A 12,296-nucleotide genomic window follows, 5' to 3' on the forward strand; every position below is an offset into this window, starting at 1 on the left:
CCTCACTGCAGATGACCCAGGAACAGGTTAAATATCCTACTTTCAACTAATACCGGAGGCCACGCTTCCTAGACTAGGCTAGACCAGTTTGAGCTCTGCTAATGAGTAAAGGCAATCCTCTTTCATAAAGGCAATCCCACTTCAACCCTGCTACAGATCACCTATGTATAACCACTATTTAACCTTTGACAAGTTATCTCCCCTTCCCAGCACACAATAGATGATTTTATCACCATCTCAACATTGGCCTAGCTGCACCACACCCCCAACTTATATCACCTGTCTCAGATAAGGAATTTCTGCACCTCATCCCCAAAATACATACTTTCACAACTGGTATAAAATACAGTTAACAGAAAATGTAACAAAGGTTTTCACTGAAATGGTAGATACCAGAGTACAATCCTGTTACTTACAGGTCACAATGGAGTCGATATTCCCATCTGCAAAGATTCTTGTAGGAATGAACTTCAGCTTATTAAATGATGATAGAAATGGGACGGCATCTTAGAGATCATCTAGCCCAGTCCATTTTAATGGATAAGGAAACTGAGACCCAGGTCACATATGCTGACACTAAAAACCATGTCAAAGACACTAAGACTATCCTACCAAAGCTGGAGTCCCAAACCGTAGAACTGAAACATCCATCCCACCACTACAGATTCTAACATCTAGGAATTCAGAGCTGATTGGGCATTTTACAAATAAGGTAAAGGGGTACACAAAGTAAGAAGATGAAATCTAGGAGACAAAAGAGCAGTCTAGAAACCTAGAGATGTCTCACTAATTACCAGTGGAAATGGAGGCATGAGGAGGCTGTGGAAATCACACAACAGTGGTGACTAACTAGGGACTGGTCTTTTATTTAAACTCAACTTTACCAAGCAAGGACTTATAAAGCAGAGATTAGGTATCCTAGCAAGTAGAGAGTTGGAAAAATATACTGGAAAGAGACTTGGTCTTACTGCCAAGTCTAGACATAGCCCCACTCAGTGAATATTCCTATGGACCCCATGGCAGTATACTGGAAAAGATCAATTCACTGAAGAGAGGGAAATGACTTTTTTGCTGCTACCATCCTTGTACCACCCAATGCACAACACTCAACTCTTCAGTCCATTTTGGTATTTAGTAAGGCAGTTACCCACACTCCTCTCACCACACAAACCACCTAATCCAGGTAGAGACCATGAATAAGCTTAGGGTACCTAGAGGGTACCCTAAATGAATGCTGGAAGGAGACTTCAGCAGCCTTTTCTTGACAGTAGCTACAATCTCTTCAGGCATAAAACCCTTGCAGCTATATTCTAGGCTGAAAATTGAGAGGGAAGCAAATGAGCACACTCAGCAAGGAGCACCACTAAAAATGGCAATTCAGAATGCTGCCATGCCTGAGCCAGTCACTTCAGCCCTTGAGCAGTCCCACTAACTCAAAGAAACAAAATTTTGGCCCCTAACAGTCAGTTTGAGTAAGAACAGGCTACACTTTCAGCAACCACAAAAAATAGGGTCCTCCAGCATGACTGAATGTTAAGTATGTGGCCTGAATATTCAATAGTAGACAACATGTAATTACATTCCACTTCGGTTTCATCTTCTCCGTTCAGTTAAAAAATATAAATCTCAGGAGGACCACCCCAATGCAAAGGAAAGGGTAGCCACAGGCTGACAAGAACAGCAGAAAACTACAGTCAAGACAACAAATCATTTCAACCCTTTACTTTGCTTTTTTTTAAATATTACTTCCATGCAGACTGTTCTCCAAAGTAACTGCTGATGCTGGAAGCCCATCCCCCTGACCTTGGCTCAGCTGCTGTGGCTTCCAGCTATCTAGGTGATGAGCTTTTGCTACATGACGGTTTTTAGACATGTGGCCCAACAGTTTCTCATTTGAAGATTACAGTAAATGATTCTATTTGTAATTTCTAACCAAAAAAACTGTACATGAGTTTACAAACATATTAACATATAAATAATGAGAGGCTTCCTGCCTGAAGCCTCCACAGTAGTCTCTGCTTGAGAATAACACTGGAGGGGAAGCTATGTCCCCCTTACATAGAGCCCCTGAAGTGGCTTGGTCTATACAGTGGCTGTTCTATGCAAGCATCATTAGGTTCTTCAGTGCTTCCGGCTTCAATAACCAGTCTGTTATTACTGTGCAAAAACAAGAGTCCACAGATGCCCATGAGAGCAGGAATCTGACTGCTGAGATGTCACTGATCAGTCATCGCTCTGGCTCAAGCTCTTGCTGGAAGGTTCGTTTCTTCTCCCGACAGTGTTTCTTGTGAGCAGGCCAGTCCTTTTGCTGGCACTGGGAACCACAGTACCTGGCCACCTGACACCGGCCACAGATGTTGAATTCTCGTAACTAGAAAGAACATGGAAAATCCATCATTTCATTCTCAATAAACAGAAATCATTTGTGGAGCAAAGGCTCTAAAAGGAAGCCATCCATCCATCCATGAGCAACTGTGTACCATGCCCCAATTAAATGTTATATTTCAACTTGGGAGAAGGGAAAAAAGTGGGAAGGTCAGAAAAAGAATTAAGAGCTGCATAAGGCAGCAAAAATAAATCTAAAATAAAAGAAATTAAGGAGAGGAATCTTTTAATGGTTTCTGGTGTTAAGGAATAAAATAAAAAGAAACACTTGCAGTTAGGAAGTATACCTAACAAAGCTCTCATTGCTGTAATCTACATGCTACTACACATACCTGCTTTTCAATCATAGTGCATGGGGGATAATGACATTCATAGTATGTGCAGGAATTCTCTTCTTCTTCTACCACATCTCCATTAGCGTTATAATAACGAGTAACATTCAGGACAGGGAACTGTTCTTCAATAGGATCAGTAGGAAGCTGTTGAATTGCCAGCCAGTACAGGCTCTGCTCCCTTAAATAGAGAAGCAAAAAGTTAAGACATGCACTGGCCTCTAGATAACCAGTAAAAGACAAGGGACTAAATGGAGAAAAGAATCTATAAAACAAAGAGTCATTGGCAACTAACAGTAAGAGTAAAAACCCAACTTAATTGTATCCAACAACTGAGTCAATATTTTGAGAAGTCAGTTTAACCAAAAAATACTCTCATCAGCTGCTCTTATTCCCAAAGCATTGTGAGGAAAACCATTCATAAGATACCAATTCAAAAAACATCCCATATTAAGTTGGGACAACGGCCCAAGTTGCAAGTGTGGATGTTCCCTTAGTCTTTCCTAGAGGCAACATTTTTCTAAGGCCAGATTCTCCCAGGGTTCATAACTGGTTATGGCCTCCATGTCTTAATGGTAATTACCTTAAATCCCTAGACTTAAATGGCAGTAGTTGGCAGTCTTCAGTTTCTATCTACTCAGCATTTTCTAGATTGCTTAGAAATGCTATACACTGTAATGATCATGACTCAGTTACTATAATCACCAGATAGAAGTGACCCAAACAAAATAGTTCTAAGCTCAGTAATATCAAATGGTATTAAGCATCACTAGAACCATCAAGTATTGCCTACCATGTGTAGAAAAAGTTCTGTAAATTTTACTAAGGAGTTATTTCTGAAGATACTCCAAGAACTAACAATTTATGAAAATAGGTATGAAAAAATTGTAAGTGGCCGCAGATCCTGGCCTAAGCAAGAATATGAATCATTCCGGAATGAAGCTTAGACTAGCAGTGGGAGCTCCCCTGACCTCAGCCCCTAAATCTCACTGACTTCTCATCTGCTTGGTATCTTTACCTGGCAAAGAACCAGGTGAGGAAACAAATCATAATTCCCTGAATAGCCAGGCAGGACACTTAATGCTTTGCGTATGCCTCTCCTCCCAGGGGCTTACACCTACTCAAGGACAGGCCTCCTTAGAAGCTGTCCTTCAGCAGCCTGCCCACTCTGCTATGAGTGTTCAAAGTCCAGTGTTCTCAGGTTGAAAATAGGGGATAAAGTAATAGAATCATGTGCCTAGAAAAGGCATTAGAGATCATGTCACACCATCCATATGATCCAACCATATGATCTTCTGTTGATTTTCTTTCTTTCCAGTCTGTTATACTACTCTCTTTGGCTCACTTGGTGATCCAACCTACCTGGCCTTCTCTGTTCCTCAAACATGGAACTGTATCTCCTGCCTCTGGGCCTCTCCCTCATGCCTGAAATGCCGTCCTTGCTCGACCATGCCTCATAGACTCCTCCTCTTCCTGAGAGACACAGCTTAAGCACCACTTACTACAATGAAGCAATTCCAAATCCAACTGCTAGTCTCTTCTCCATCCTCCCAAACCACCTTGTATTTAGCTACTTTATATCTATTCTTTTTACATTTATTCTATATATACTTACTATGTATGTGTTGTCTCTTCCCATTGAACAAAAGCTTTTACCCCAATTAATAATGGTCAAAGGATATGAACAGGCTGTTTTCCGAGGAATAAACCAAAGCTATCAATAACCATATTTTAAAAATGCTTTGAGTCACTAATAATTAGAAAAATGCAAATTAAAACAACTCTGAGCTCCTGTCTCATACCCTTCTGTCTGGCTAAGATGACAAAAAAGGAAAATGACAAATGCTGGAAGGGATATGGGAAATAGGCACACATACCCTTTGACATAGCAATAATATTTCTAGGGCTTTTTCTCCGAAAAGATCCAAGAATGAGGAAAAGGAAGTATACATACAAAAATAATTACAGTAGCTTTTTATGTGGTGGCAAAGAACTGGAAACAGAGGATACCCATCAGCTGGGGAATGAACGGCTGAACAAGTTATGGTATACTGATGTGATATAATACTATAGTGCTATAAGAAATAATGAAAAGGATCCTTTCAGAAAAACCTGGGAAGACTTGTATGAAGTGATGCAAAATAAAATAAGCAGAACCAGTAAAACAATTTACACAGTTAACACAATATTGTAAAGTTAGTCAGTTTTGAAAGACTCAGTAACTAGGATCAACACAATGACCCAACACAATTCCAAAGGATTCATGATGAAACATGTTATTACACCTCCAGATAGAGAACTAACAGATTCAAGAGTACAGACTGAAGCATCTTTCTCTTTTTTTTTCTTGGGGGAGAACCTGGCTAATACAAAATTTTGATTCACATGATTACATATATCTCTTAAAGGTTTTAGTTTTCTTGCCTTCTCATTGGGTGGGGCAGAGGATGAAGGTGGGAAAAAATGTAGAACTGAAAAAATAAAGTTTCTGCACATTTAAAAAAATAGTTTTTTTAAAGTATATAAGCTTTTTCAGAATAGGCATTATTTCTTTGTATTTGTATCCCTAGCACTTAATAGAGTGCCCGGCACACTATGAGCTCTTAACAAATGTTTATTGGATGATGGATTTATTTTCAAATCAAATGGAATCCTACTAAGATAACAGCCCAACTTCCTAATTTTACAAATAAGGAAATTAAGAGCCAGAGAATGGTAAGTAGCAGAACTGGAATTCAAACCCAGTTTTCTGAAGACTCCTGTTCCAGTGTTCTTCCACCATCCCAAATAGCTTCCTCTACTAGGCATTCAAGTGAAGAGTCATACACTAACAAAAGCAATTTGTATTTCCAATGAAAATGTACACTAGGCTCAGAAATCTGTCCCAGATTACTTTGGTTCTGAAAAAACATTTAAAACCCACTTCAATGATTCTCTTCTACTCAGACCTGGTTTGAATCAGGTTTTCCCCCCTTTTTCTCAGATGGGTGAAAGACTTTAAAGTTTGAAAGGGAAGATCTTCAATATATCTCTAAAAGCTAAGAATCACCATAACCCCACCTGTCTAAAGAAGAGACACTATTCAATCTCTTGTTTTATCCACATGAAGAAAAAAAAAGAAAACTATAATTTGGTTTAACAGTTAATTTAGTGATTAATGAATTTGGATTATCCTCAGAAACTATCCCAGCAAGGTCCATCTCATCAGCCTTCATGATCCACACCAATTATGACCAGCATAAATTCAGACATACCTTTGTTTACTAGAGATTTCTTCTGCTTTGGGTCTCCAACCCCAGGGCACTAACTGCAGGTTATCTAGCCGATTGTCCACTGTTACTGCATTAAGATGTACCACCTGAAATCCTGGAGCAATGCCTCCCCTGTGTCGTTCCCTGGGACACAGACAAATGTTTCTTTAAAAATATTGCTGGCACTTTTACAGAAAGTAAATTAATCTATCATTCAAAGACATTTTCAAGTATATGTGAATAACACACAGAAAACCCAAAGCACCTAATATAGCATACATCTAGCATTGTGCTCTGTAGGAACAAAACCTTTTGTCTGTAGGCAATGGAATTATATGCTACTTAACTCTAGGAAACTAAGGTACAGGAAACTTTAGAAGCTCAGTGTCACCTCATTTAACTCACTCAGTCCAGACACAAAAGCCAAAATGAACTCCAAGGTAAATGTCCTTCTCTCCCTGTAGGCTGTTAGGTTCAGCCTAGCACTTTCGCTTCCCCTTGCTTAAATGGCTACTCCTACTTAAGTAACCATGGGCCAGTGAAAAATCACTTTACTTACCTTAACCTCAGTTTCCTTATATGTAAAATGGAAGTCATACCTTTAAGTACCAATCTCACAGGGTTATCATGAAGATCAAATGAAATATTTTATATAAACACACACATATATGTGTATACATATATATGAAATACACACATATACATATTGTATAGTGATATGGATATATACATGAACATATAATAAAATACATGTGTGCACATATATATGCCTATGTTTGGGACATCATAATACAATATAAATAAATGTTAGATACATCATTGACTATACATACATTCCACTTCATCTTTTCTGTATCTGCTCAATTTACTAAGGTTATGTTCTCAGGAGCACGTTCAATTGTGAATATAATACAATTGCCACTAGTCATTTTCAAGATACTCCATGTCCCAACCCAGAAAAGTTACATTTCTTTCATTTTGAAACCATGGACCTTGTATATGTCACATGATCCACCAAGTTCAAGTGACCTGCATTTAATAGGAGTGATGTGAGTTAGAACAAGTTTGATAGTCCTTTTACAAAGTATGCTAATTATTCATTTCTGAGAATTAGCCCAATTTGATCAGTATATGGGATTGAATACACAAAAGTAGGGTCTATGTATAAAGAGGTTTTTAACATTTTGATAAATATTTTTTAAAACACAGAAGAAATTCAGCCAAAAATTTTAAATCTAGACTAAGAATAATTCTATGCATCCAGAAAAGGAAAGTGAGATTTAAGCAAACTTCTAAAATAAAGGAAATAGAAACATTTATTCTAAAAAATTTAAGACCCAAGATTTTTATATTCCCTTCTGGCCTGGCTAGCCAGAATGTTCCCACGGAATACCATTTCAAGTTTGTTACACAGTAGCCCAAGCTGGAAAGAAATGTCATCTTGGCAATCAGACACCAATTTTATAAGGAAGCTGAAAAAAGGGAGGATGAGAAATAACTAGCCCTGGTTTAAATGAACAATGTTAAAGACTTCTCCCACAAATCTAGTTTTCCAATAGGAAAACAAACAGTGACCACCTGATAAGACACTTGGTTCCTACCCACAGGATCAGAAAGGAAAAAGTGAAGCAACCAAAGTATAACTCCAGATCCACCTGCACTGGTTACTTTCATGAGAAAAACCTGATAGTGTCTTGAGACCCAATGTAGCATGTTCACCTTGTCTTTGGAAATTTCTGTAATCCGTACTATTCTCTATTACATACATAGTTTGGGCAGAAGAACATAAAGTTCAAAAGGGAAAGCAGCACTCATCACCCTTCCTCCCCCTCCCCCCACCATGGGTCTAAGGCACAGTGCAGTCTGGTGTTCTTAAAACTACTCTCAGACACCCCACCCAGTATATCAGAGATCACACAAGTCTTATTCAGAGAGACTAAGAGGACTGGATGGATAAGTGGTAGACTCTACAAACTGCTAGACATACCCGAAATAAAAGGCAGAAATATTGATCAATATTGATCACAATACCCACCACAACAACTCATGAAGTAAACGTCCAGATCCCCGTCCTCTGTTTTTGTCAAAAGCATAAGCAAAAATTTTAGCACCATTTCCATCAGCATCTACTTCCATTCGTGCCTGAAATAGGATAAGGAAAATACTTAAAATTATCCATCTTGCAACAACACTTCAAAATCAAACTGGGGGAAAAAAGAAATAAAACCATTGAAAATGTTAGCTTAATCCCTAGTATTTTGGGAACAAAACCATCTGGCCCTCCTGGATGTCGGTGGTACAGGAGATAACAAACACTGGACCCAAGTCATCTGCTTCTAAAAACATGGTCATGAAAGAAGAAGCCAAAGTTTCTGATACATTCTAATTTGAATATAGGATATAGTATAGTTCTAATTGTCAGGAATTGTCAGAACTGATGAAAATTAGCTGATTTAGTCCTATCTGGTCTTAAGGTGTTTCAGAACTAGCATTATTCATCTAGAGGAATCTCATTCCCAGAGAACAAGGAGGAAGAAAGACTATTAAAATGTATTTGTAATTTCTCCAAGTCCTTTATGTTCAACCACAACCCAACCCAAGGAACAGGCCATTCTCACCTCAAAAGAGTAACTCTCCACCAGTGGGATATCTTGTTCATCTATCAGCGTGTACTTTGTCTGAAAATTAACCAGATGTTGTAAAGAATTACACTTATCATCAGCAAAGGTAGGTAAGGCCAACAGTGAAATAATTGCAATAGGAAGTTATGACTCACATTTAAACTCTGAAGTCAGATGGTAACTAAATGTTATTTTAATCACCTTGACTCACCTGCCCTCAATTAGATGAGTAAATAACAAGGAAAGCAACAAGGATAGGTAATAATAGTAAGTAAAGGAATTCACTACAATACTAAATGTTTTGCACAGTACAGGCCAAAAATGAGCACTTTCATCAGACTAAATATAAATTTTGTCTTAAAATGATAGCTATCAGAATCTTTCACTTCTGCATGAAAAAGATTAACTTAGCTAGAAAAATTTATCAAAGCAAATAAATTTCACATTAAATTTCTTCATGCATACAGACCCCCAATCTTCATATAAATGAAATGGCTTTACTCCCAATTGCTGCTGATGCTTACCCTGTCTGTCCCCTACTCCACTTGCCTCTCTCATAGGTTCATCTATCAAGAGCTAGTTGCAAGGCAACCAACTTGGAGACCAGCAGCAAGGCTTTCCTGGACCAGACTTTTTCACCAGACCAGGCAGTCAGCAACTTCTAACTTGCTGGTGGCACCAGGGAGCAAAAATGTTCACAGGTACTATTGGTAGTTTAACCCACAAAGTACATAAAAGGAAGAGGAACAAAACAGAGTGAGAAAGCAGGTGAAGAAAGTAAGGAAAAAAGCAAGAAGAATAAGTAAGAGGTGAAGAGAGGCATAGTTTTACATTACATTTTACAAACGCCAAAGCATATACTACATAAATGCTAGCTATTAAGAAGATGATGACGGTAAAGTGCCACCTACAACTGGCTCAGGTGCTGCTCTATGGCACTAATTCCCCAGGCTCCCCCTACTGTTCTAGGCCAGTGTGACACAACAGTGTAACTAGTTGCTCACTGCCTTCCCTGAGCAAACTCCTTAGTTTAATCCAGTGACCTCAACATGGGTAGAAAAAAATGCATTTATTTTACTAATGGGCTTCGCTCAGACGGTGAGAAGACACAGAGATCATTCTAAAGAACAAGACTGAAACCCTGGAACCTAGCACACAACAGCTTTTTCCCTTTTTTTTAAACAAACCCCAAAAAAAAGCCTTCAAGGAAGGCTTGTGCAAGCCAGGGACCCACAGAAGCTTTTGGATCTCTTGAGTTAGATTTCACCTATACCAAGAAGCAAGCAGCACGAGACCTTGGTGCCCCCCCTAGACATCGGTTAGACCTCATGAGTTGCTCTAGGCTCTTCACACCTAAACCTCAACATCTCTCCAGACTTATGCTCCTGTATCTCATGGATCCTGAGATCCTGAACGTTCTTCAAAACTTCAGCCGCCCCGACTGGCCCTTGGCTGGACCACAGACCTCAGCGCACACGCCAATAGCCGGAGTGTCCAGGGGTGGGGGGAGTGGAGCAGACAGCCTGACACCTGACACCCCGGTGAGGCTGGAGGACTCGGGCTGCCAGGGTCGGGTGGCCGGGGGTGGGGGGGCGTCCCCGCCGCCCTGGGGCCTCGCTGAAATGTCGGGGGGATGAGGCCTGCCCAGGACAGAGCACCGGCTCCATACGGGGGGAGGGAGGGCACCCTGGCGGCGGCCACTCCCGGGCCGTGGGTGGGCGGGCCCCGCGGGGATCAGCAGTCTCGGAGCTCCCGAGCCCGGCCTCGGCTGCTGGGCTCCCCCCCGCTCGTGGACGCCCGTGAGAAGCCTCCGTCCTTCTGCGGGGCCTCATGGCGACTGCGGCCTCCGCCCGCTCCGTTCGCCCTGCCTCCCCCGGGCCGCTCACCTTCCCGGCCACTCGGCCGAGCCGCACGATGCCCAGCTTGAAGTCGGTCATGGCCAGGGCCTCCCGATCCTAGCCGCCGCCACCCGCGATCCTTCCCTTCCTCCCTCCCTCCCTCAGGCCGGGGCCGGGGCCGAGGCCGAGGCTAAGGCCCTGGCCGCCGCCGCCGCCGCCGCCGCCGCCACCGCTTCCTCCCGCCTGCCGGCCGGGGCCTGCCACGCGCCGCCGCCGCCACCACAGCCGCCTCGCGCACACAGCCAGAGGAGGGGCGGGGCCGCGCCGCGCGCCGCGCCGCGCCGGACACACCCCCCTCAGCCCTCACTACTCGGACCAATCAAGAGCCGCGCCGCGCGCCGGACTCTACGGACCAATAGGAATATGGAGAGTGCGCCGGTCTATTGGGGGGGAGGGGAAAGGAGGAGGGGAGACAGAAGTCTGCGAGGACTAAAGGAAAGGGACAGGGGAGAAGGGAGTGGAAGGGGAGGAGCTTCCCGCGCGCGCGCTCCGTTCTGACGTAGTTTTCGCGGGAAGCTTTGTGCTTCGAACCCAGCCGAGAATCTCCATAGGGGTGGAATGGGGCGGAGCAGTGAGGGTGCCCTTAAAGGGGCCGCAGAGTCCCGGAGACATTGAGGCTAGAGGCCAATCCGTGTGGTCGCTTTGGCAGCACACACGCCTACCAAGTTCTGTCTGTCCATGAGGGTCTTAGTTACACATCTCAGAGCATCGTGGAAGTTAAAGGTCCTCAAGTCCACCCCCATCACTTTACAGGTGGAGAAACTAGTCCAGAAGGGGGAACGCGATTTGTCCAAATCTTAGAGATTCTGAGGCTGTAAACTGGGTCTCCTGGCAGCACATGGGGAGCCTTTCCGCTTCTCCCTTCACCCTTCCTCCCACTCCTGCACCCAGGGTTCTCCTACAGCCCAGGCGGCCATGAATAAGGCCTGAGGATTCTCTGTATCTCTGGGTGTCGTCTGCTTCTTCCATTCCCCGCCAATCCCCCCACCCCCAACCGAGGTCTCGCTATCCCTGCATCCTTTTTTGTTCTCTCTATACCACTTCACCTCTTAACCCTCCCGTCCCCCCAAAGCAATGATCCCACCTCCGGGCTGCCCCAAGTCCTCATGCTTTCCTTTCCTGGTCGAGCCCTTAATTCTTCCTTTTTCTAACACCCCCCCCCCCTTCCAGGGGACTTTAAGCTGAAAAATATTTCCCTTCATTGGGTAATAATATTAGTTTGTCAGAACACTGAAACTAAATTAAAGCCAATTGTATCCTTGCATTTAGTAGTTTCTAATAATTGACGTTTATATAATGTTTACCGTGTGCCAGGCTAAACATTTTACAGTTACTATCTCATTTGATCTGCACAACAACCCTGGGGAGTAGGTACTATTTTTATCCCCATTTGACAGATGAGAAAACTGAGGCAGACAGAGGTTAAGTGACTAAGGCTGAATTTGAACTCAGGTCTTTCTGATTCTAGGCCTGGTGTTATATGCATAAGCTGCCTCTTACCCTTCTATGTGCACAACAGGTTTCTCCCCTGTTAGAATCACAGCAGCTGCTAAAAATGTTGCTTCATTGTAGAGAACTTTCAGGAGTACCCTGGCTCTGCTAATGAAATGTTCCCCTCCCCTATATTATTACCTGAAAGGTTACAGGGCAGATAAACAGGAGGCTGTATAAACTTGTTTGGATGTAGAGAACTTTTGGGGTCCCTTGACCTCGCTAAAGGAATATTCCCCTGCCCTATACAGTTACCTTCAAGGTTACAGGGCAGATAAGCAAGAAGGTGTCTAATCTTTCTTTTGTTTATGCCTTCGC

General features: G+C 42.6%; 1 protein-coding gene across 1 annotated transcript; it reads right to left on the reverse strand.

The window, feature by feature from the left end:
- Positions 1-1,706: 1,706 nt before the first annotated feature.
- On the reverse strand, positions 1,707-10,653 carry ZMYND19 (zinc finger MYND-type containing 19). The gene is made up of 6 exons (XM_069072734.1): positions 10,476-10,653; positions 8,587-8,646; positions 8,004-8,110; positions 5,972-6,112; positions 2,718-2,898; positions 1,707-2,371 (listed from the first exon to the last, which is right to left on the reverse strand). Exons 1-6 carry the CDS (start codon positions 10,524-10,526, stop codon positions 2,228-2,230), a joined length of 684 nt encoding a protein of 227 aa, XP_068928835.1. The 5' UTR covers positions 10,527-10,653; the 3' UTR covers positions 1,707-2,227.
- Between the last annotated feature and the right edge of the window lie 1,643 nt (positions 10,654-12,296).

This window comes from Petaurus breviceps, unplaced genomic scaffold, assembly GCF_028583685.1.
Source record: "Petaurus breviceps papuanus isolate PSGF00001 unplaced genomic scaffold, PetGlider_PUasm1.0 90847, whole genome shotgun sequence".
Lineage (NCBI taxonomy): Eukaryota > Metazoa > Chordata > Mammalia > Diprotodontia > Petauridae > Petaurus > Petaurus breviceps.

What these genes read in the sequence shown, in the direction of transcription:
- ZMYND19 (XM_069072734.1), bottom strand. Translation starts at nt 10,526, where the DNA reads ATGACCGACTTCAAGCTGGGCATCGTGCGGCTCGGCCGAGTGGCCGGG. An exon ending in TGGAGAGTTACTCTTTTGAG is followed by an intron (nt 8,111 to 8,586) that starts GTGAGAATGGCC and finishes ATCCTATTTCAG; the next exon opens with GCACGAATGGAAGTAGATGC. An exon ending in GAAATCTCTAGTAAACAAAG is followed by an intron (nt 2,899 to 5,971) that starts GTATGTCTGAAT and finishes TCTCTATTTAAG; the next exon opens with GGAGCAGAGCCTGTACTGGC.